The 22303-nt window shown below is 36.6% G+C and overlaps 1 protein-coding gene across 1 annotated transcript; it reads right to left on the reverse strand.

Annotated features, from left to right (window-relative positions):
• Positions 1–1203: 1203 nt before the first annotated feature.
• On the reverse strand, positions 1204–18982 carry LOC110034131 (probable polygalacturonase At1g80170). The gene is made up of 9 exons (XM_020738414.1): positions 18546–18982; positions 16777–16908; positions 16201–16371; positions 16096–16116; positions 15814–16021; positions 2677–2758; positions 2230–2338; positions 2028–2144; positions 1204–1515 (listed from the first exon to the last, which is right to left on the reverse strand). Exons 1-9 carry the CDS (start codon positions 18777–18779, stop codon positions 1204–1206), a joined length of 1386 nt encoding a protein of 461 aa, XP_020594073.1. The 5' UTR covers positions 18780–18982.
• Positions 18983–22303: the final 3321 nt, after the last annotated feature.

Genomic DNA, 22303 nt, shown 5'->3' on the forward strand with positions numbered 1-22303 from the left:
AACTTATTCTCTTTGAACTTCTCCATCAAATCTCTTAGTAAATGTATAGCTTTCATGATAGACCTACCGGTCATAAATCCAAATTCAACTTATTCTCTCTGAACTTCTCCATCAAATCTCTTAGTAAATGTATGGCTTTCATGATAGACCTACCGGTCATAAATCCAAATTGATTATTAAAAATCTTTGTAATACGTCTTAACTTGTGTTCAATTACCCTCTCCCATATTTTTAAAGTATGATACAATAACTTAATTTCTCTGAGAACAAAATACTCTTCCTCCACTCCCCAGACATCGTTTTAGTTTTTAAAATATTATTAAAGAGTTTAATAAGCCAAAAAACTCTCAAATCTCCTATATATTTTCACCCTTCAATTGAAATATCAACAAGTCCTACAATCTTTCCACACTTTGATTTCTTTAAAGTCTCATCAACATTTTTACTTATGTGACAGTAAAAATTAAACATTTTTTTTATTATTAACAATTTTACGACTACTAAGATCGATCGTATTTTTAAAAATTTCATTAAAAAATTTATCAAAACAACTCGTCCACTCATGTTGAATATCTTTTTTTAAAAAATAATTTTTGATATTCAATAAATCATTTAAATATGAATTCAATTAATCTTCTTAAATTTTAAAAGCTGTCGGCCAAGAAAATAATTAAATCAAGTTAAATTCTAATAAACTATATAAATTAATGGTTCAATCGGATAACCATTAAATTGACTTTACAGAGCCATAAAGTAAAACTTGAAATGAAAAGAACTGAACATTTTAACATATTTTGAATGACTTTGCATATCCTAAGAAGATTTACATACATACAACTCAATTCCTATGTGTTTACATATCTAGCACCCAAACATTAATTTTTACATACATGCCACCTTAACTATGCATGAAAATGTGCATTTCAGTTTCTAAAAAGTTGATATGGCGGTATTTTTATGTGATTTGAAAGATTTGAGTGGTATAAATGTAAACGGTATTTTTATGTGATTTGAAAGATTTGGGTGGTATAAATGTAAAAGTAAAGTTTAGGAGTACGATATGTAAATACATAAGAGTTGGGTGGTATGTATGTAAATGCCGCATTTCAGAGAGATGATCTAAAAAGTTTTAATAAATGAAATTACAGGAATTCAAATAGCAAATAATAAATAAAAAAACATGAAATACTTCAATAAAATGAGTCAATTACATGCTACCCATAAATATAAATATATAGAGGAATATAAGGGAGACAGAGATAGAACACTTTGTTTGATAAGTAAATCTTCACTGGAAAGACAAGAAGGGGGATGAACAGCTCCAGAACTGTAACCTGATGCCTTCCAACAAGAAGCAGCTGTCTCCCCTCCAGAATAAAGGGAAAGCTCAATATCTTTGAGAAAAATCTTCTCACATGGGAAACTATCACTGCAAGCAAATTTCACTGCATCTTCTGTTGCTGAAGTTCCTTTGATATTAATGAATGAAATCTGACCAACTTTCACTGCTGATGTCTGCATACAAATAGAATTTTTTAACTAATGGTTAAATATTATGGAAGAAATTTGTGTGAGCAAATTATGATGAGAATTTGGTTAAACATGTGTTTGAAAATGTTTGGATTTGTTTTGAGATGAATGATTGCACTCATTTCAAAGCAAAATAAATGATTTTGAAATAAGCCAAGTGTCAAAACAGTCCTCGGACTATTTCCATGCGATCATTTTAGTCCCAAAATTTATAAAAGTGTCAAAATTGTCCCCATACTCTTTTAATGGGAGCTAAAATAGTCCTCCGCTTTTCTCATTTTAAAACCCATCTTGACTAAATTTTAGCTGGGATATTCTCATCCAATTTTCATTCAAACAATATGCAGGCATTGCAAATAGCAGATTTTGGAGTATAGCTAAAGAAATTTTGAATGTCTCAACACATCTACCTAATTGCATCCCGTCATTCTCTCTTTCATATCACTCATTCTAATTATAGTTCAAGTCCTACCGAATGTTTTTTCAAACTAAGCTACCTGGTTATGGCAGGGTTGTGCTGAATCACAGTAGAACTGATCAATGATTATCGGATTCGAAACATTTCTCATCAAGATGTTGCGAAACGCTATGCTTTGAGCAAAGCCCTCACCCCCCTGAGCATGTAAACATTCAAAAATTGTATGTTGACAAAATAAATAAATAAATAAATAAATATTGATTTAAAACTTTTTGACAGACCTGCCAGGTTTTGATCCGAACACCGTTCTCAGTGTTTGAAATATAGGCTTCATCAACAAGTACATTTTGCAGTTGGTCATTTGACTTATTTTTGCCCAGGCTTCCAATGCTAATGCAAAGCAGGTTAACAATGAAGAGGGAAATATTGGTTCAATATTTGCAATAGTAGAAACTTATTATGACAGGAATAAATTACCTTCGGAATATTTACATACGTGCCACTCAATTCCTATGTATTTACACATCTCAGAACTAAACTTCAATTTTTACATACATGCCAAATTATCTATGCATGAAAAAGGTGTATTTCACTTTTTAAAAGTCTAAATGGTAGTATTTTTTATGTGATATGAATGATTTGGGAGGAATAAATGTAAAAAATGAGTTTAGTTGTTAGATCTGTAAATAAATAGGAACCGGGTGGAATATATGTAAATGCCATTTTACCTTATACCATGGCCTGGTCCACATACGATGTTCTTTATTAGGATGCTAGAAGAGTTTCCTACAATAGAGATGCAGTCATCTCCTGTAATACCACGTAAGTTAGAATGGCATGCTTTTGTTAAAAGATGAAAACACAAGAAAACAATAAAAATAAATAAATGAAGTATGAGACATAAATGAAACAATCAATGTTCTTAGTATTCCATAAATTTAATGCAGCATTTACATACATACTACCCAATTCCTATGTGCTTGCATATCTAACACCTAAACTTTACTTTTTACATTTATACCACCCAAATCCTTCACATCACATAAAAAATATCACTATTGTAGTTTTAAAGAAGTGAAATATGCCTTCTCATGCATAGGTAAGGTGGCACATACGTAAAAATTAAAGTTTAGGTGTTAAATATGTAAATACAAAGGAATTACGTGCTATGTATGAACATTGAATTATAAACTTATTGAACAGATCCAAATGCTTTTGAATAAGACGCATGAGATTACAGCAAATTTCCAAAAAAAAAAAAAAAAAAAAAATTCAACCACATGCTAGAAGCTTCACTATAATATAATAAAAAAATTCAACCACATGCTAGAAGCTTCACTATAATATAATAACACTAGATCATAACTCTTTATATGCTCAGCAGTGATCTGCCAAAAGTGGTAGGTGGTGCATAAAGTGGAGCATTGATTCTGACGAGGATGTACATTTTAGTCTATTGAAGGTTGCAAACCTCCCAAGTGATTGGTAGTGTCAAATGGCCTTCAATCCTTTTATATTCACCAAAAAAAATCACAGGAATCATGTTATTTGATATAAAATTTATTCAAAGTAATCACAAGATACCGAATAGCGAACATCAACTAAGAGGAATCATGTTATTTGATATAAAATTTATTCAAAGTTGATGTTCATAAAACTCTCTATATCGACTTGGTAGTGACGATGATAGTTCATTGTAAGGATTCTCAAATCTCAGACAATCGGCACCAAAAAGGTAATTGACACTATGACAAATGACGAGTTACAGTCAACATAAAATGATGACACCTTAGGCTTGGCACTTTTAAGAATTATCAAGACAGCAACATGACTTTCCAGTGTTGGAACGAGGTAGCTTTTATTTTCCTCCGTTGAAACTTTCTCAAGATGTCACCAAAGGTCAGCAAGGATGAAGTCTTTCAACTATCATTATGAATCAATTCCCCAATAAGGTTGTGAAGGAAATGATAATCCTCTGTATTGTGAGCATAATTTTTATGGAAGATGGTATTTAGATGATCACCAGTAGTCAACATAGTGCACATAAACAGTTGTCAGGGAAGGCAGTTCTTTGCATGAATGAGCAAAGTTCGGGTACCCATGATGATGAAACTACCTCTCTAATCTGATGGGATCATGGGATATCAACTCCTTCTCAGGCTTCCTTACAAAAGAAAAAAAGAAAAAAAAATCCTATGTTATGCCTAATGTAGCTTCTCAGCTAACTAATTTTAGTTTCAACATGACTTATTCTATTGATCACAAAAATGTCGTTACGAATCATTCAAAGACTTGGTATAAAAACATCAAAGGTGATGTAAGTTAATGTGATTACAGATCAACTTCAACAACATGGTCATGTCTTTGAACATGCAAGCCATGAGAATGATGAAATTGGCCATCATAGAGGCCTTTGGTAACCGTCACTTGTGCAACATTGTGTTTTCATTCTTGCATATCCATCATCTCCACTGAAAATGAATGATGCAATGTCAGACTGATACAAAGCTATCACATGCTCAAAAGAGCCGAAAGGTTCCTAAAAAATTTTAAAAACTAATAAACTGAGTCCCAAATTGTCGCTTTAAGTTTACAAAGGAATTAATACTTCTCAAATGAAGGTGAGCGAACCACTATCGTGAGAAGGAAAACATTAAATCAAAATGAACAGTATGGTTAATGGGATTAGAGTTATCCAAACACGAACCGAGCATTTGCTTCTTCAACTTCATCGATAGTTGAAACTCCTAGATTTGAATGAAGAAACTGTTTATCGAGAGAGCATCACAATCTGCAGGTCAGCAAGGAAGACGAGCATGACGTCACTCTCCTTGGGGAGAAAAGGTTTGTCTACTTGAGAAGGAATCGCAAGAACAAAGTTAGGTGATTTTGGCATTGATTAATGATATTGATTCTAGTCCACTAAAGGAAAGAGTATTTTTGGTGACGTCTCTTCTTCTTCTTGGAGCAGAATTAAGACTTCCTATTGGACTCTCTTAGAGGACTAGTTTGGGACCCGCACAAAGTAAAAATTTGAGTCACTTCTTGACTCCTTGCAGTTTCATATGGGTGGTTTTAAATCCTCAACATTTGGTTGAGTCGATTAAAACTAACGTAACGAAACTCAAGTCGAGTATCCTTAGGATCTAAACCCATAAAAAACCCATCGTGACTTCTGCGCACTCTCACGATGCGTGAATATCACGATTCGCGCGCTCATTGCACATAAATGTCGAAATTCACGTCATCTGCACCTGTAGAAAGCTTCACGATTGATCAAGCTTGAATCCATTGCTGGAATAATCGATCACGGAATAAAATTTAAAGAAAATTGAATTTTATGCGTCTTCGACCCGACCGTCGACGAAGTTGTCTGGACGACCCCGGATGATGAAACAGACCATGCCAGTGCGTCCGGGACGTCGAATTTAGCTAGGAGGGACACTCATTTTGATATACTTTCACGCACAAGCGTAAAATACATAAATCGACAGAATTGAAACACTAAATAATATCATTTCAAAGACATTAAGCCAAATAATAGAATAGTTGAGAAGTCACCTAGGTGTTCCTCGGATCTGTGACATCCCCAATCTTTCATCCTTTTGAAACCTGAAAACATAACTATTCTTATTTTGAGTCATTCACTTTTGATTTTCCAATGTCAAACCTTAAAAACCCAAACTTTGAAATCTTGAAGACAAAACCACTAATCTTAATCGAGAGTCTTCTTAGATAATTTCAATTGCCTAAGATATAATTAACTATAGGAGTTTGTCTCTATAGGAAACTTAAGAACCTAACTTAATATAAACTCTGTTTAATCTCCTGTATTAAATAGGGAAACTTGCCAGCTTATAGAAAAAAAATTTTGCTGACCAAACGAATGTCAAAAACTCTTTAGTTTAGGTGGTTAAGTCTGCTAACAAATAATATATTTATCATCCCGGATAGTGTACTATTTGTGGTATCATGCTCAACCATCTAGACTATCAAATATGTGAGGTCCATTCGGTCTCACTTTTCTAAGTTAAAATATTATTATTTTCCAAAATTATACTCATATTTATAAATTAAATTGAAACAATATTTTCCAAAGTTAAAATAATATTTTATAAAATTATAATCACACACACACATATATATATATATATAAATTAAATTAAATTAAATTAAATCATAAATAAATATTTCACAACTCTTTATTTGGCCGACAAATTCTGGTGAATCCGCTGAGGAATAGTTCATCTCTCCAATTGATCAGGTGGTTTTATTTTCAAACAGTGAGCCAGAATATTATTCTTCCATTGGCATGCCTCGCTCATTTCTTCCTTGAGCAGGTATAGCCAACCTTTTTTGGATTTTAGAGTCATCTGTTTAATCACCCTTAAATAGAGAGGTTCTGGAATCTCCAAACCTTATGAATGGGTCTAAAGTAGGTTGGATCCCCAATATATGTGGTGGATTAGGAGCAACGAGCGGTGTTGACCAAAATAAGTTTGTTGTAGGATCACCTCTCTCCAATTTTAGGATTGTGTCTAATGCTTCATATTCGCTGCAAAACGATTTGAAATCTGTCATTTTCAAATTCTTTTCTTAAATTAAAACAAAATTAAAATAAAACAAAATAAAATTTGAATAAATAATAATAATAATCATTTGGATAAGTTTCAAAAAAAAGAAACACCCAATTTGCCAGGTATGCTCGTTAAGCTTCGATATTCGTGCTGCAATTATTATAGTGAAGTATCGAATGATGTTAATGTGCTGAACTTTTTTCTACCTACAGAGAAAATGTTTACACCCAAGCTAATCTTCTCTTTCGCCGCTCGAATTGATTTCGTCGTTAAGAAAGATGAGCTGTCTGATGTCGCGGTTATTAAATTTGGGCAAGGATTCGACAATGCCAAAGTCAAGATCGATGTGCTAAAGCCCGAAGCGGATAGAACTAAAGCAGACAGAACTGTTGAGTCAGTTGTCGAGTTTAACTTGAGGTCTGCTGAAGAGTTCCCCCCACTAAAGAGGGAGTTAGTTGAGAGGAGTTCTAGCATTGTTGTGAAGTCCTCCGCTAGGATCGTTGAGGCTACACCCAGGACCACTGTTGTTGCCCCTGCTGGTCTGATTGTCTCTGTACCCACTGTTGCTGCCCCTGCAGCAAAAGGAAAGGTTTTTCGTGAGCTCGTTGCCAGGGAGAGCTTGAATTTTGCTCCGATCCCCTCTGTCTTTAGATTGGTTCCAGTTCGAAATTTGCGCCTTTGACTCGGACACAGAAGAAACAGAAACAGAAAGGTAGCCAAGGTTAGGAGGCAAACGCTGTTGAGTTCACTGTTCTCGCTAATACTCCTGTTGGAGAGGAAGAGGCTGGACAACTCGAAACCTCACCCCTGTTGGGGGGGAGTAGGTTTCATCTCTTGTCCACCGCCTCGACGAAGAAGATGAATCCAGGATTGTCGCTACACCGCCTCTGCCCTTCCACTATGAGCGTCAAAGGAGGAAGGTGAGCGCTACACCGCTAGCCCGAGTACAAGTCATGTTCAAGCGACTAGCAAGGAAGGAAAATTGTTCAGTTGCTGAGATATTGAAGAGGATGGGGTGTGCCGTGTCACACCAGATAAAAGCTCAGATTTTAAGAAAGGGTGAATATGATACACAAACTGTCAAGAGGGTTACAAAGAAGAGGGAAGGTTTTCCCCAACGAACCTCCTATAAGCTTCAACTGTATGATCGTCGCACCCACAAGTGTTCCGCCACTACCCAGGATTCCTACCAAGCAACATCTGGGAGTCCGTTCGCCCACCTCTGTCACTACTACTGCCATTGCTACCACTACTTCTCCGAGGCCCATGGGACGAGTACCAGTCAAGTCCTGTCTTGGACCAGGGGTAGCTCTCCCAGTTACACAAGAGGAAGTCCGTTCTTCGACAATAGCGTCAAGGGAAGGAAAGAAGTTGCCAACTGACGTATCCGGTCCATGTGTTAGGGGACACACTACTCATCGTCGTGTTGATACCGATAATGAGCCACCCGACCCTAGAGTATCATCATCAAAGATGTTGTGGCGACCTAAAGCCAATGGACCGATACCTACAGAAAGCACCAAAGCTGAGGAGATAAAGGAAGGTTCCAAGCCTTAGGAAGTTTTTACTATTTCAGAGTCTTCTTTAGAAGAGCTCATCTACCAGTCACCACCAATTGACCTTGAGATTGTTAAAGAAAGATCAATTGAGGCAGCTTTGGAGAAATTAATGGCAAATATTAAACAATTATTTGAAGAAAGAAGAAATGGATTTGATGATGAGAAGAATTTGATAAACTATATGGAAGAAGATTTTGCAGAAGTACACGTTGTTGAGACCGGAGCATCGTCATCTTTACGGGAAGAACGACCACCGGTTGAGGAAAATGCAGCTGAAGCATTCCAACGGATCATCCAACAGAAGGATGAACAGATCTACTGCATGGAAAGGATGATAGAAGAGGTGACAGTTGTTATGGCCACAATTCAAGGGCAGACACACTCTTCACAGATAATAACACCTCCAGGAGCAAATCAGCCAGATATTGTTGACGCCACAAATAAAAGGAGAGAGATCACTTCTATTAACAAAAAGGAGCAACCAAAAAAAGATGTCATCCAAAGTTTAATACCTGAAATGGAGATCAAACAAATGGTAGAACAACAGGTGAAAGAAGCTCTGGCTCAATCCAAAGGAGGGGCATCAGTTCTGAAGGTTAGACCCTACCCTGAAGAGTTTGATGTTATCCAATATCCCATGGGTTTTGTACCACCTCAGTTCAAGACTTTCGATGGTACTGGAAACCCCCGACAACATGTTGCACATTTTCGAGCAAGTTGCTGCAACGCGGGGGGTATCGACGGTTTGTTGTTTCGTCAGTTCGTTAGCAGCCTTTCGGGAGTTGCTTTCAATTGGTATGTAGAGCTGTCAAATGGTTCAGTAAAGACGTTCGCAGAAATGAAAAAAAAAATTTTGTCAAGTGGTTTGCTAGAGCTCAGCACCATATCACCATTGTTGATCTCGTGGTGGAGAAGCAGAAGCCGAATGAAACTCTGGTGGACTATATTCTGCGATGGAAAAATTTATGCATGAGATGTGAACCACAATTTCAGGAGCAACATGTAGTTGAAATCCTGTTAAAAATTATTCACAAGCAGATTGCATTCCTTCTCAAAGGATTTACAATCAAGACGTTCGAAAAACTACTTAGCAAAGCTCGAAATCTTCAGGAAGAAACAAATCAATTTGGATTTCTAGAGAAGATCGAGAAACCAAAACCAGTGAATACAACTGACGAGTTTGGAATAGTGGAAGTAGTTGGCAAAGGCAAACGACTGTTGAAAATACAAGCTGGACGACCTCGACAGACTCGTCAGCACCCACAGTGGGACTACCAACAACACGAGCAACATCAAAACCATCAACCAATCATCAAGAAACGATTAAGCAAGGTGTACTCCTTCAATGATGGGGCAGTGGGGAATATATTTTGTATCTAATCAAGAATCCATAATTCAAGTTGCCCGAACCCAGGAGACCGAACGAAGTCGATAAGAAAGATCATCCCACATATTGTTCGTATCATAGATTACTCGGCCACAACATAGAAAATTGTCACGTCTTCAAGGACTGTCTTGAGAAGGGCTTCAAAAGTGAAAGCATAACGATACTGAAAGAATATTTAAGAGAACCTGAAAGAAGTTTTATTAATATGATTTCGACTGATCCAATGGTTCCAACTGACCCCCTTGCACTTGAGGATGAATGGAGTACTACTTGATCCAATTCGCCAAAAAAGACTTTAAATCGGGTCAGAACCGTTTCTGCACCACCAACAGTAAGACTGGCCTCGGATAAGGACAAGGACTTGCTTGACAGCGTATCTGGTCCCCAGACCGGGGACCAGACTTCTCTCAACAGGCCAATGTCACCAACGGGATATCCTGCCTTGGAGCGTTGGCATCAAAGGAGAAGTGGCGAAGACCAAGGGTTGTCGTATCAATACTATGAGAGCATTCGGGGGTTCATTCTCCTAAAGAGGATTGTAAGTCTGGCATTCCGGCAGTCATTGCTACAGCTACAACAGAGCCTGACCTAGGAAGAGTTGTGCATCAGGATACTCCAATTGACCTCAAAATAGTTAAATTAGAGTCGATTGAGGCTGCTCTAGAAAAACTTCGATATCGCATAGTTAGCTAAAAAACAAAGGAAAAATGTCGACACAATCAAACAAAGGAAAAATGTCGATATGGCATAGTTAGCTAAAAAACAAAGGAAAAATGTCGACGATGATGATTACACGATGATAATTACAACCAAACAGATTACATGGTTGAGGAGTTTGTGGAAATTAATGTTATTGAAGCTAGGGCCACATAATCTTCGCGCGATGCTCTATTTCTTATCGAGGAGAACGTCGTAGATGAGTTACGAATGGCCATTCAACAACAAAATATGCGAATCAGCCGAATGGAGAAGAAGATAGAAGAGCTGACGAATGTTATAGCCATGATTCAAGAACAATTATAATTACCTCAGATGAAAATTGAAAAGCCAAATTTGGTGAAATTGTTTGAAGAGAAGCCTAGGATAATAATATTAGTTGATAAGGGAAAGCGACCATTGCAGATAAATTGAAGTGGCCTCGACAGAAATACCAATGTATTCAACAACATACTCAACAGCCGACTCAACATGGAGTCAACAAATTGCCTCTTACGATAAGAGAGCATCTAAACAAAGAATATCATTCAAAAAAGAAGCAGTGGAAGAAATATTCCAGGATTTGGTCAGAAAACCCCAATTCAGACTGCCAGAGCCAAAAAAGCTAGACGAAGTTGATAAGAGGGATCACCCCCAATATTGTCTATACCACAGACTAGTTGGACACACCATAAAAGACTGCTTCAGCTTTAAGAATTGGCTTGAGTATAATTTCATAAATGAGAACATAACGATTCCAAAAGAATATTTGAAGGAACTTGAAAGAGGTTCCACCAATATAATTTCGGTTGATCCAATTGTTCCAGTTCGTGAAAAGGGACATCAGCAAGACAACGGATAGTGGGTCCTGACCCTCCCGCCACAATTCGGATTTCGTTCAAAATTCTGTAGACAATTTGATATCAAATGAAGAGAAATTTTCCTTTTGGAATAACTCACGTTGTATGCTTAAAGTTCATCGGAAGCACAATCAAGAAAAGTGCATTCAACGTAACAAATTTCTGGTGGCGTTTTGACAAAATTAAGACTTAAGGGAGAAATGCAATTGATACCTTAATTATCATGTCCTTCACTTTAGAACTCTGAGTGGGTCCTAACTTTCGAATGAGTTATAATATCTCAGAATGCGTGTTAAGAAACATACAAAACCCTCTTAAATATATACTCAGAATTAAGTTACGTGACCCAGAAAATTCAACTGCAATTCCAATGCGAGAGCATCAACTATAACTTCAATTCGAGAACATCGAAGTGTTTCTTTGACACAACATGAACAGTTTATATAAGAGCAGTGATGAAAAAGATACCAACCACAACGGTGTCATAGAGTCAAAACCTCTCAAGCCGCGATATCTTTTGAAATAGCACATCTTTATGTGTACTTGAAATAATACAATTCCCATAGCACCTTAAAAGATGGGTTAATTTTTTTTACATGCTTTCGATCAGTCGACAATATCTCAAGAAGCATTATGCGTCGCGATGTTTCAGAAAGAAAGTTCTGTTCTTAGAAGCACCGATGCCACGTGTCTAGAACTAGGTCCAAGAAAAAAATAAAAAAAAGAAAATTTCAAATAAATAAAAACTCACAAAATAGATCAGATCGAACAAAATCAAAATGAATCATAAACATTCAAATTATTTTCGCAAATTCAAATATTCTTCTTAAATTCGCATATTCCACACAAATTCATATATTTTTACTTGAATCCACATATTTGCGCATTTTATCCACATATTTTTTCGCATTCACATATTTGAATCCACATATTTTCGAAATTCATATATTTGAATCCACATATTTTCCATATTCACATATTTGAATTCATATATTTTCACATTCTATATACATATATTTTCTCGCTACCCCTTGGGTTGGATGTGAGTCCTAGCGCTTTCCTCCCCAATGTAGCAGATATGTAGCAGATATATTTTCCTCGTCACCTCTTAGGTTGGATGTGAGTCCCAGCGCTTTCCTTCCCAGCGTGACAGATATATTTTTCCGCTACCCCTTGGGTTGGATGTGAGTCTCAACGCTTTCCTCCCCAATGTAGCAAATATTTTCGTCACCTCTTGGGTTGGATATGACTCTCAGTGTTTTTCCTCCTAGCGTGACCGATATATTTTCCCGCTACTCATTGGGTTGGATGTGAATCTCAGCGCTTTCTTCCCCAATGTAACAAATATTATTCACGTCATTTCTTGGGTTGGATTTGAGTCACAGTGTTTTCCTTCCTAGCAAGACTGATATATTTTCTCACTACCCCTTGGGTTAGAGGTGAGTCCCAGCGCTTTCCTCCCCAATGTAGCAGATATTTTTCTCGTCACCTCTCTGATTGGATGTGAGCCCCAGTGTTTTCTTTCCTAACATGACAGATATATTTTCCTCGTCATCTCTCTGGTTGAATGTGAATCACAACGCTTTTCTTCTCAGCACTCAACAATCTTAGCACTCAGCAATCAGGATAGGCATCGTCCTACTCCTTCTCAGCACTCAGAAATCATGATAGGCCCTGTCCTATTCCTCCTCATAACACATATTTGGGATAGGGTTTGTCCTATTCTTCCTCAGCACATTTAGGATAGGATTTGTCCTATTTTTCCCCAACATATTTGGGATAAGCTCTGTCCTATTCCTCTTCAGCGCACATATTTGGGATAGGCTCTGCCCTATTCTTCCTCGACACATTTGGGATAGGCACAACCCTACTCCTTCCCCAACACATTTGGGATATGTTCAACCCTAATCATTTCTCGACACTTCTTACAATCATGTTGTTTCTAACAATCATAACAATCTCTGCAAGACAAAAAAATCCATAGCAAACAAAAACAAATAAAATGCAACAAAAAATAATAAAGGCACAAATAAACCAAAACAAACTAAATCGATATTTAAACTTGAAAGTTCAAATTCACAGCAACAAATTAAGAATACATTTGTTAATCCCCAGCAGAAACTCAACTTCACTTCAATTCAAATTCAACTCTTGATATTGATATTTTCACATTATTTTAGTGATTTTATTAATCACTTCGGTCAACGCCAATAAATGTGGTGTGCTGGCACAGCCCACCCCACCTATTGAAGTTCAATTTGTTAACCTTATTTTTTATGACGTCACTTCTTCTTCTTAAAGCCTAGGGTCTAGATATAGGACTTCCACTTGAACTCTCTTAGAGGACTAGTCTAGGACCCGCACCAAGTAAAATTCAAGTCACTTCTTGACTCCTTAAAGTTTCATATGGGTGATTCTAAATCCTCAATATTTGGTTGAATCGATTAAAACTAACGTAAAGAAACTCAAGTCGAGTACCCATAAAATCTAAAGACTTAAAAAACTCATCATGACTTTCGCGCACTCTCACAATGCGCGAATACCACAATTCGCACGCTCGTTGCACATAAATATTAAAATTCACGTCATCTGCACCTATAGAAAGCTTTACGATTGATTAAGCACGAATCAATTGCTAGAATAATCAATCACAGAGTAAAATTTAAAGAAAATTGAATTTGACGTGTTTTCGACTCGACCGTCAACGAAGTCGTCCGAACGACACCGGATGAGGGAACAAACTATGTCGGTGCGTCCGGGACATCGAATTTAGCTAGGAGGGACACCCATTTCGATATAGTTTCGTGCGCAAGCGTAAAATGCATAAATCGGTAGGATTGAAACACTAAATAATATCATTTCAAAGACATAAAACCAAATAATAGGATAGTTAGGAAGTCACTGAGGTGTTCCTCGGATCTGTGACATCCCCTACCTTTCATCCCTTTGACTCCTGAAAAATAATTGTTCTTATTTTGAGTCATTTTTACCTTTCATCCCTTTCTCCTGAAAAATAATTGTTCTTATTTTGAGTCATTTCCTTTTGATTTTCCTATGTCTAACCTTAGAAACCCAAACTTTGAAATCTAGAAGACAGAACCACTAATCTTAATCGAGAATCTTCTTAGGTGACTTCAATTGTCTAAGATATAATTAACTATAAGGGTTTGCCTCTATAGAGAACTTAAGGACCCAACTTAATATAAACCCTATTTAACTATCTGTGTTAAATAACAGAAGTTGTCGACTTATAAAAAAAAGGTTTCGCAGACCAAACGGACGTCACAAACTCTTTAGTTTAGGTGGTTAAGTCTACTAACAAATGTTATATTTATCCTTCTGGATAATGTACTATTTGTGGTATCATGATCAACCATTTAGACTATCAAATATGTTAGGTCAATTCGGTCTCCTTTTTCTAAATTAAAATATTATTATTATCCAAAATTATAGTCATATTTATAAATTAAATTGAAATATTATTTTCCAAAGTTAAAATACTATTTAATAAAGTTATAATCACATATATATAAAATAAATTAAATTAAATCATAAATAAAGATTCCGCAATACTTTATTTGGCCATCAAAGAGGAAGCAGAGAAACTAGCAAAACTGTTATAATATGCTCTAAATCATCTTTGTTAAACAATCAACCATGGGTTGCAAATTTACAATTACTCGGAGGTGATGTACTCATTTGTCTGTTCACTATAGAGAGACCTCTAATGTTCATTGATAAAACCAATGATCTTATTCCAAGTCTTCAACATAATCCACCATCATCACACCCTAAATAGATATCAGATCTAAAGTTCTCTATGGAGTATAACCTAGACCTTACTAAATAATTGAATCATAGTCGGATACAACAAGAAAAGAGAGAGTTTATCTCTCAAAAAAATTTTTAATGAATTGGCATACAAAAAATACATATGATTCGCATTATGTCATGTGTATGCATCAAACCGGTAGCCTCATATTTATATGTGGAATCCAGAGTCAAGGTTATAAATTGACAAATAACTGAATTACATAGAATGGCATAGATTGATATTGTTGTAACTAGCTATGGAGCAAAAGAGCTTGCTTAATAAATCATCGGTGGCTTCAAGCAAAAAAGGCGAGTTGAATTTTACCCTGATGAGTTCTTAAATTCAACAATCTTGGCGCATATAAGGGGCAAGTTACTCAAGCGAGAACCTCTTGTCAGCCGACTGCACTCTTGGTCAGTGATCTAACTGGATTAGTGAACTTCAAGCAAGTATCCCTATTTCATGGGTGACTTCTTGAATCTTTTAACCAAGTCAACAGCATATTTTTGAGGACTAAATTGGTGCAACTCTTAGGAAACTTGTTGGTAACTGTGTGGCATACCAATCTTAAGGCCTTAGGCAAGTTCTAAGGAGTGAGGGTTCAAACCAGTTCAACTTGTAACAGCTTCAAAACCCAATTGAGATCTATAATATGATGATTAATCAAACTCTGGAAAATATGAACGTACATCTCATATAATTATTTCTCGGTAACAGAATTTAAGTATTTAATGAGATATGCAAGAATGTTACCTCACTAATTACATATAAGCCATTGCATGAGGCAGATAGCTATTACGATGCTGAAAAAAAAAAAATTTTTCTCTCACTTAAGAGCATGTTTCTATAAGAAATTCACTCTATACTATTTCACTTGAAAAACTTGCATTTAAAGTCAAAACATGATGAAAACATAATAATCGCTCACAAAAATGTTGGAAATTTCTCGAGGTTTTAAAAGCACTGGCAAACCTGTTCCAATGATGCTATCCTTGACTGAAACAGAAACAGATGAACTGATGTGAATTCCATCAGTATTAGGGCTTCTTTCAGGTGCAATCACTTTCACCCGAGAAACTTGAACTTGAAAGCAATTACTGAAAGCGAGATGGATCTTTTGACTATTCACCAGAGTCAAATCCTGTAAGGAAAGACGCCTCATCCGATGAAACGTAATTGCCTGCATCAGCATAGTTTTTCCAGTTTGATAGTGAAGAAAATTACTACTAAAGCATAATAAATATAAAAACTAACTGTTGGGGCTCTTCGACATGGCTGCAAAAATGAAAAAAAAAAGCTTCAGAAATCGTTGTTTTATTAGCACGGATATGAACATTAACATGAGGTTAAAAGCTTTACATTTGAAGAATTGACCTTGCATGACCTCGCCCACCACTCCTGGCCCATGCCATCAATAACCCCTTCGCCTCTAATTTCAAGATCCTTTATCCCGTGGAAATAAAGCCATCTACGAGCATTTTCCTGTTGCCAGATATCAGGATCTGAGGGTGCCACAATTGTTCCCATGAGCTGTTAAGTGTGCAGTTCTTGAATCATTAAGCTAGCACCATTAATAATATTAGGAAGAAATGAATTGGGCTTACAGAAAGATGAAGCAAAATGGTGAAACTTTAGCTAAGGATATTTCTATGATATAGATTAGCAAGATGAAATGAAAAAGGAAAGAAATATTACAAACAGGAGAAACTGTCAAAAGTCCCTATACAGTTTGCAGTGGTTCATTTTAGTCCTAGAGTATATAAATGTTAATTTAGTTTCCAAAACTTTTTAATATGGGCTGAAACAGTATTTACAAAGGACTATTTCAGCTCCTATTAAAAGAGACTAGGCATTAGTTTGACAATTTTAAAAAGTTTGGGACTAAAATGACCCCATGTAAATAGTTAGTGGACTATTTTTGCAATTTACTCTTACCAACATTGTCACTTTAGATTTGCAAGGGCCACCAAAGTTTGTCTGCCTAAGAAAATAAACATTCCCAGCTGGAATTTTAAGGATTGCTCCTACTTTTGAGGAACAAGCAAGTTTCCAAGCATCCAAAAAGGCCTGTACAAATGAACAATCAGTTTCATTTTTTTATTTTCTATAGGCTGATGAAGCAAAATACACATCTTTCTGACAATTGCTAAATGGGTAATTTGAGGATGCACACAAAATAGGCAATGTGACAAAAAATATTTACTATTTCAGTAAAAGGACATATTCTGTATATGAATCTACTTGAATACGCTGTAAATTAATAACTTAAAGTACACCAAAAATTTAATGATGTAATTGCAGTGGTAGGCATTTAAAATGCAAAAGTGATAGAAGAATCCTTCAAGACCACATAAGAAATTGAACAAAAGATTATGGAAAAACTTATTAGGAATTATTTGGTAATATACTCCTCAAATAAATTCATGCTTAGCTTAGCGGCACTTCAACCGCTTATATGATAGTTGCATTAGCATCTTTAAAGCAACAAATCAATACCCAACTTCTCTTATTTCATGCTCAAATTCTACTTAGCATGTACTCAGAAACAGTGCACCTCATCCATATATAAGGTATAACACATAAAAATTGCACACAGAAAAAAAATAGTGTGCTAGAACATAAGGCATTTCACTCAAATACTCTATTCAAGGCCAAATACTTTAATCGTGAGTGAAGTATCCTATTTTTAGGTGAAATATCTTCATATAAGAAAGGCAATGAATCACATGCGTGATATGAGGAACCAAATATTTAATTGAATAACCATCAATGAATCACATGCATGTATGATGGTTATGTTATATATTTGTGTATGAGTAACATATAACATAACCATCATTCACAACCAATTTTAATTTGATTGTGTTTGAGAATGAAGCATTACTTGTAGGAAAAAAAATTGGTTAAAGGATCTCAAAATCATTGAATTGGCTTTCAAAATAATGCAATGTAGACTGATCAATAAAACTCTTAAGAGAAAAAACTGGGGCGGAATATTTTAACCAAAATTTTTGCCAGGATGGACCTTGAAACACTCTCGAATTTGTCACGAGTATAATATAAATCATTTATATGTTACACAACCCTCAAGGTAAAAACCCTTGGATCAACTTTGTCCTGAGTATATTTTAAATCACTTATATCTTGCACTCCTCTCAAAAGTAAATCCAAAGGCATCTAAGCCCATCTTGAACAATGTTTGGTCAATATATCTACATAGAATTTTTTCTTACTTGTCTTACCATAATCAACCTTCAAAATTCCTCATTTTTTTCAGGGGTTATATGATACTTCAAATCAATGTCGAGTGGAAATAAGAGAACAGGTCTGCCTTCAAGAGAACGAACCAAAAAAAAATAGAAAACAAAAAAAGATAACGGGCATTCAATGCCATCCCCCAAAAAGCATTGTAGAAGGTTGAATTTGTACTAAATTCACCAAAAACAAATTTAACAAAAAAAAAAAACGATTCCTTACCTTGAAGACTCTGTTAATCACTCTTCAAGTCTGTGCCAAGATTCAACAAAGCCACAAAAATAAAAAATATTCCATCGTAAGTGACAACAAGCAATCAACAAGCGTTTTCGTCATTCAAAATTGGAACCTTAGATCATCTTTTCTTACTTCAATCGTCACAAGTCACACAAATTTCAACCAAGATCTCATCGTTTTCATGAAAAAACCAACTGGCATTTTTCTCGTACCTTTGTATCATCTTGGATCCCATTTCCTTTAGCGCCGTGATTAATCACTGAAACTACCCTCATCGTCCTCGACCGTCTCGCCCCGCGCCTAAAGCTCGGAAGCCGAAGCATAGGCTCGAATCCTCCAGCTCCGGCTCGCTCCGACCATGAAAGCAGTAAGCCCAGCACCACAACAACAGTAACACGTGAAGAGGAGGAGGCGGATGAAGAAGAAGAAAAACATCGAGACACCATTGAGCTTGTCAACTCCGCTTGAAACAAGAGGAGGCGGGGAAGAAACAAAGAATAGCAGCGGCATCAAAAGGTACGGGTTTTTGAGGTGGCAGACCCGAAACGAGGGCCGCGTGTCTGCCATGTATTAGTTCGTCTCGGTCTGATTCGACAGTGGGGAGGCAAGCGGAAAGTGTGAGCCTGGTTGTTGGCCGATTCTCCTTCTTGGCAGTTGTGATGTCAACAAACTTTTTCTTTCAAGGGGTCAGGTTTCCTTAAAAGTTTGAGTGTTATACAAGTGAGTATAAAAATTTAAGGATGAATATGTAAATACAAAAGAATAACGTGATATGCATGTAAATTCTTTATTATTTTTTTATTATCTCAAATTAATATTCTTAATTCATAAAATATGTAAACCTTGTACTAGTATTTTATCAGTCATTCTAAAGCCAAAGTTAGGAAATTTTGGCATAGTAATCTAATTTCATCATTTGTTTTGATGATGTAGAGAATTGATGTGTGCTAGAAAATTCACGGCGATAGAGTAATAGATTATCGTCTTAACGTTACACGAAGATTCAACAAACACTCATATGTAAAGGGAAACGACATCAAAAATTTTTAAGTGGAAAACCCGTAAAGGGAAAAAACCACGGGGCCTGACACATTTATAAAAATTCACCATAAGTTGATGATTACAGATGCCCCTTTGTCCCACAGACGAGAAATTGTTACTAGATTTTCCAAGGTACGACGTCAATTGACGCGTCTAGTGGCGTCTAGTCAGCAGTGGTCGATGACGGTTGGCGGTGGCCGACGGAGGTCAGCAACGATTAGCAGTGGTCGACGGAGATCAGCAACGATCAGCGGTGGTCGACGGCGATCGAAGGTAATTGATGAATGGTGCTGGTCGAGGGTGATTGGCAGTAGTCAACGACAGTCGATGACGGTCGGCAGTGGTCAACAACAGTTGATGACGGTCGGCGGTGGTCGACGGAGGCCAGCGGTGATTGGTGGTGGTCGACAATAGTTTGCGATGACAGAGATGATGTTGGACTTAAACTCCTTCTATCTCAAGTTCTCTCTCAAGCCTTTCTCTCTCAAGCCTCCTCCCTCATGTGAGGGGTAAGAGTATATTTATAGTGTTATAGGTGCAATTAATGCACAAATATGAACTATTTTGATCAGACGATCCAGAGAGCTTCCCTTAATCAGATGACGTTTGATGGACATTTGAGTACCTTAACGATGTCAAAATTGAGCAATCTTGGGCTCGTTGGATTCATTTTGTTGAGACGTTAGATTCGACTATGAACTTGATAGCTTGGACATCTCTTTGACCTTTCAAATGTGTCTGGAAATCTTTCAAGAGTGGCTGATCCAGGATTGATTTGACTCAGATTGGACTAAATTTGATATCATTAGGTTTGTCTCATTGAACCGGTCAGTTTGACTATAAGTTTGCTAAAACTGGAGCACTGTATAACTTTTATCAAGATTTGAATGCTTCTTACTCAAAATATGGCCTCGAGATTCATGTCATGCTTTGAGATTCGTGCAAACAGATGAAAATTTATTGGTAGTGTATCAGCTGCCCCCCTATTTTTAGGCGGGACCACTTGTATCGTTCAAAAATATTAAGATCTCGATTTTTTTTTTGTGTATATGTATCAATGTATATCTTTATATTGCTTTATTACTTTATTATTTTATTATAAGAAAAATATATATCCTATAGGTGAAGTACTTTACCTCAGCTCAGTTGTTAGTGTTTTTCATCTTCACGTTCGCGGGTGTGGTTCGAATCTCGGGTGAAGACCGAAAAAAGAAAAATTTTTGCCTGGCTTGGGATTATGTGGCCCTTAGCTAAGAGGGCTTAAGACATAGAACACGTAGCCCGCTCGAGGTTGAAAAAACGCTGGTACTAGCCCGCCGAGCTTTGTTGAAGCTGAGAATATGAAGTGTATGGGGAAGGCAGACTGTGCAAATGGGCCACCTAAAAATTTGAGAATTTAATGGAGGATTTAAAGAGTCGCACTACATTAAAGAGAATATGTAAAGTGTTTTTTTTTATTTTTTATTTTTTTAAAGAGCAGCTGTTTTTTTTAATGAGCTGTCGTTTTTTTAATGAGCAATCGTTTTTTTATTTTTTTTAAATCAGCAGCTGTTTTTTTAATGAGCTATCGTTTTTAATTATTTTTAATGAGCAGTAGTTTTTTTAATGTTATGTCTCATATTATGCCTTTAAATAGAAGCATTGGATGAGAGAAAATATCATAAGTGAGGAGAAGAAGAAGGTCATCCTGCGTTGTGGAGAAAAGTTGTGGCGAAGCAAAGAGTTGCGGCGAAGTGAAGAGTTGCAAGGAAGAGTTGCAGAGAAACGTTTCTGCAAAGCATTTCGGTGAAGCATTAAGTCGTTCCTATCCTGCGTAGCAGACAAGTAGCGAAATGTTCTACTACGTTGCAGAAATGATGACAACCTGAGAACCTCGTTCTGCTGAAAACCAAAAGAAAAACCAGAACGTGGAGGATGCGATGTCAATTCTGACGGAGAGCTACTTGATCGTGTTTTGAAAGAAGTATTACTTCTAGAATGGTACGGTGGTGAAATTGTCGGTTTCGACTGATCGAGTGTATTTTCCTCCTTCCGGGTATGTCTCCATTCATGAGGCATCCTTGAGAGCTGGTCTACAATTTTTGTCAGCACTTGGGTTAACTGTTTTCTTCAGGAGTCACGGGTTGACGTTAACACCGACAATTTTAACACAGTTGTGCGGGTTCTTTAGTGACTCACATGATCGTGTGATGTATAAATAGAAGACATTGGATTTTCGTCTAAAGGAGTTGATAAGACAATGGTCCGTGAGATTCTTCTTTACACAGAATGATTGGGGGCCCCACGAGAGGCGAGGAAGGTTTCAACAATTGCCCCTCTCACTTCAGACTACTGAGAAGGGAATATTGCAAATGCTGAGATTTCGTGACTTGTAGGAGTTGTTGTTCGAGACACAATATAATTACGAATTTGTGAGCGAGGAATCAATATTCAAGTTCAAGCTTTCTGTTCATCTCGAATGGTCCACGATGGTAGTATTAAAGAAATCTAAGAATAGACCTTCCGAGCTATCCCTCGTAGAATCCTTAAAGCTGCTCCCAACAAGCAATGACTGTAAAGTATCACCTCAGAAAAATCAAAAGAAAGTTAAAATATTGTAGGAGCCTCTGCCCATTCCTTCAATTGTTCATATTCCTGAGAATGCCCTGTCTCATGAATGTACTGGACTACTGAAGGCCGAGAGTTTTGTAAGTTTCTTTTATTTTCTGCCACTGTATAATTATTTCATATATCTGACTTAGGTTTTTTTTTCTAGATGGATATCACGGTGGAAAATTAGAAGGGCCTTGGACTAGCCCTGACAAAATTGGAACTCCTAATTTATTAAGATTAAATATTTTCAAGGTGAGTACAAGCCTTGATATGAATCCAGGGTTGAAAGAGTCACAACTCTGGAATCACAGTTGACAAAGTGCAATACAAAACTATC

Source organism: Phalaenopsis equestris, unplaced genomic scaffold (genome assembly GCF_001263595.1).
Source record: "Phalaenopsis equestris unplaced genomic scaffold, ASM126359v1 Scaffold001353, whole genome shotgun sequence".
Lineage (NCBI taxonomy): Eukaryota > Viridiplantae > Streptophyta > Magnoliopsida > Asparagales > Orchidaceae > Phalaenopsis > Phalaenopsis equestris.

Bases quoted from the DNA above. Each gene is read 5' to 3' on its own strand.
- LOC110034131 (XM_020738414.1), bottom strand. From the start codon at position 18,779: ATGGTGTCTCGATGTTTTTCTTCTTCTTCATCCGCCTCCTCCTCTTCA. The intron at 16,022-16,095 runs GTTAGTTTTTAT...ATGCTGATGCAG, and splicing joins CATGTCGAAGAGCCCCAACA to GCAATTACGTTTCATCGGAT. The intron at 2,339-2,676 runs GTAAAATGGCAT...GCTTTGCATTAG, and splicing joins GGACCAGGCCATGGTATAAG to CATTGGAAGCCTGGGCAAAA.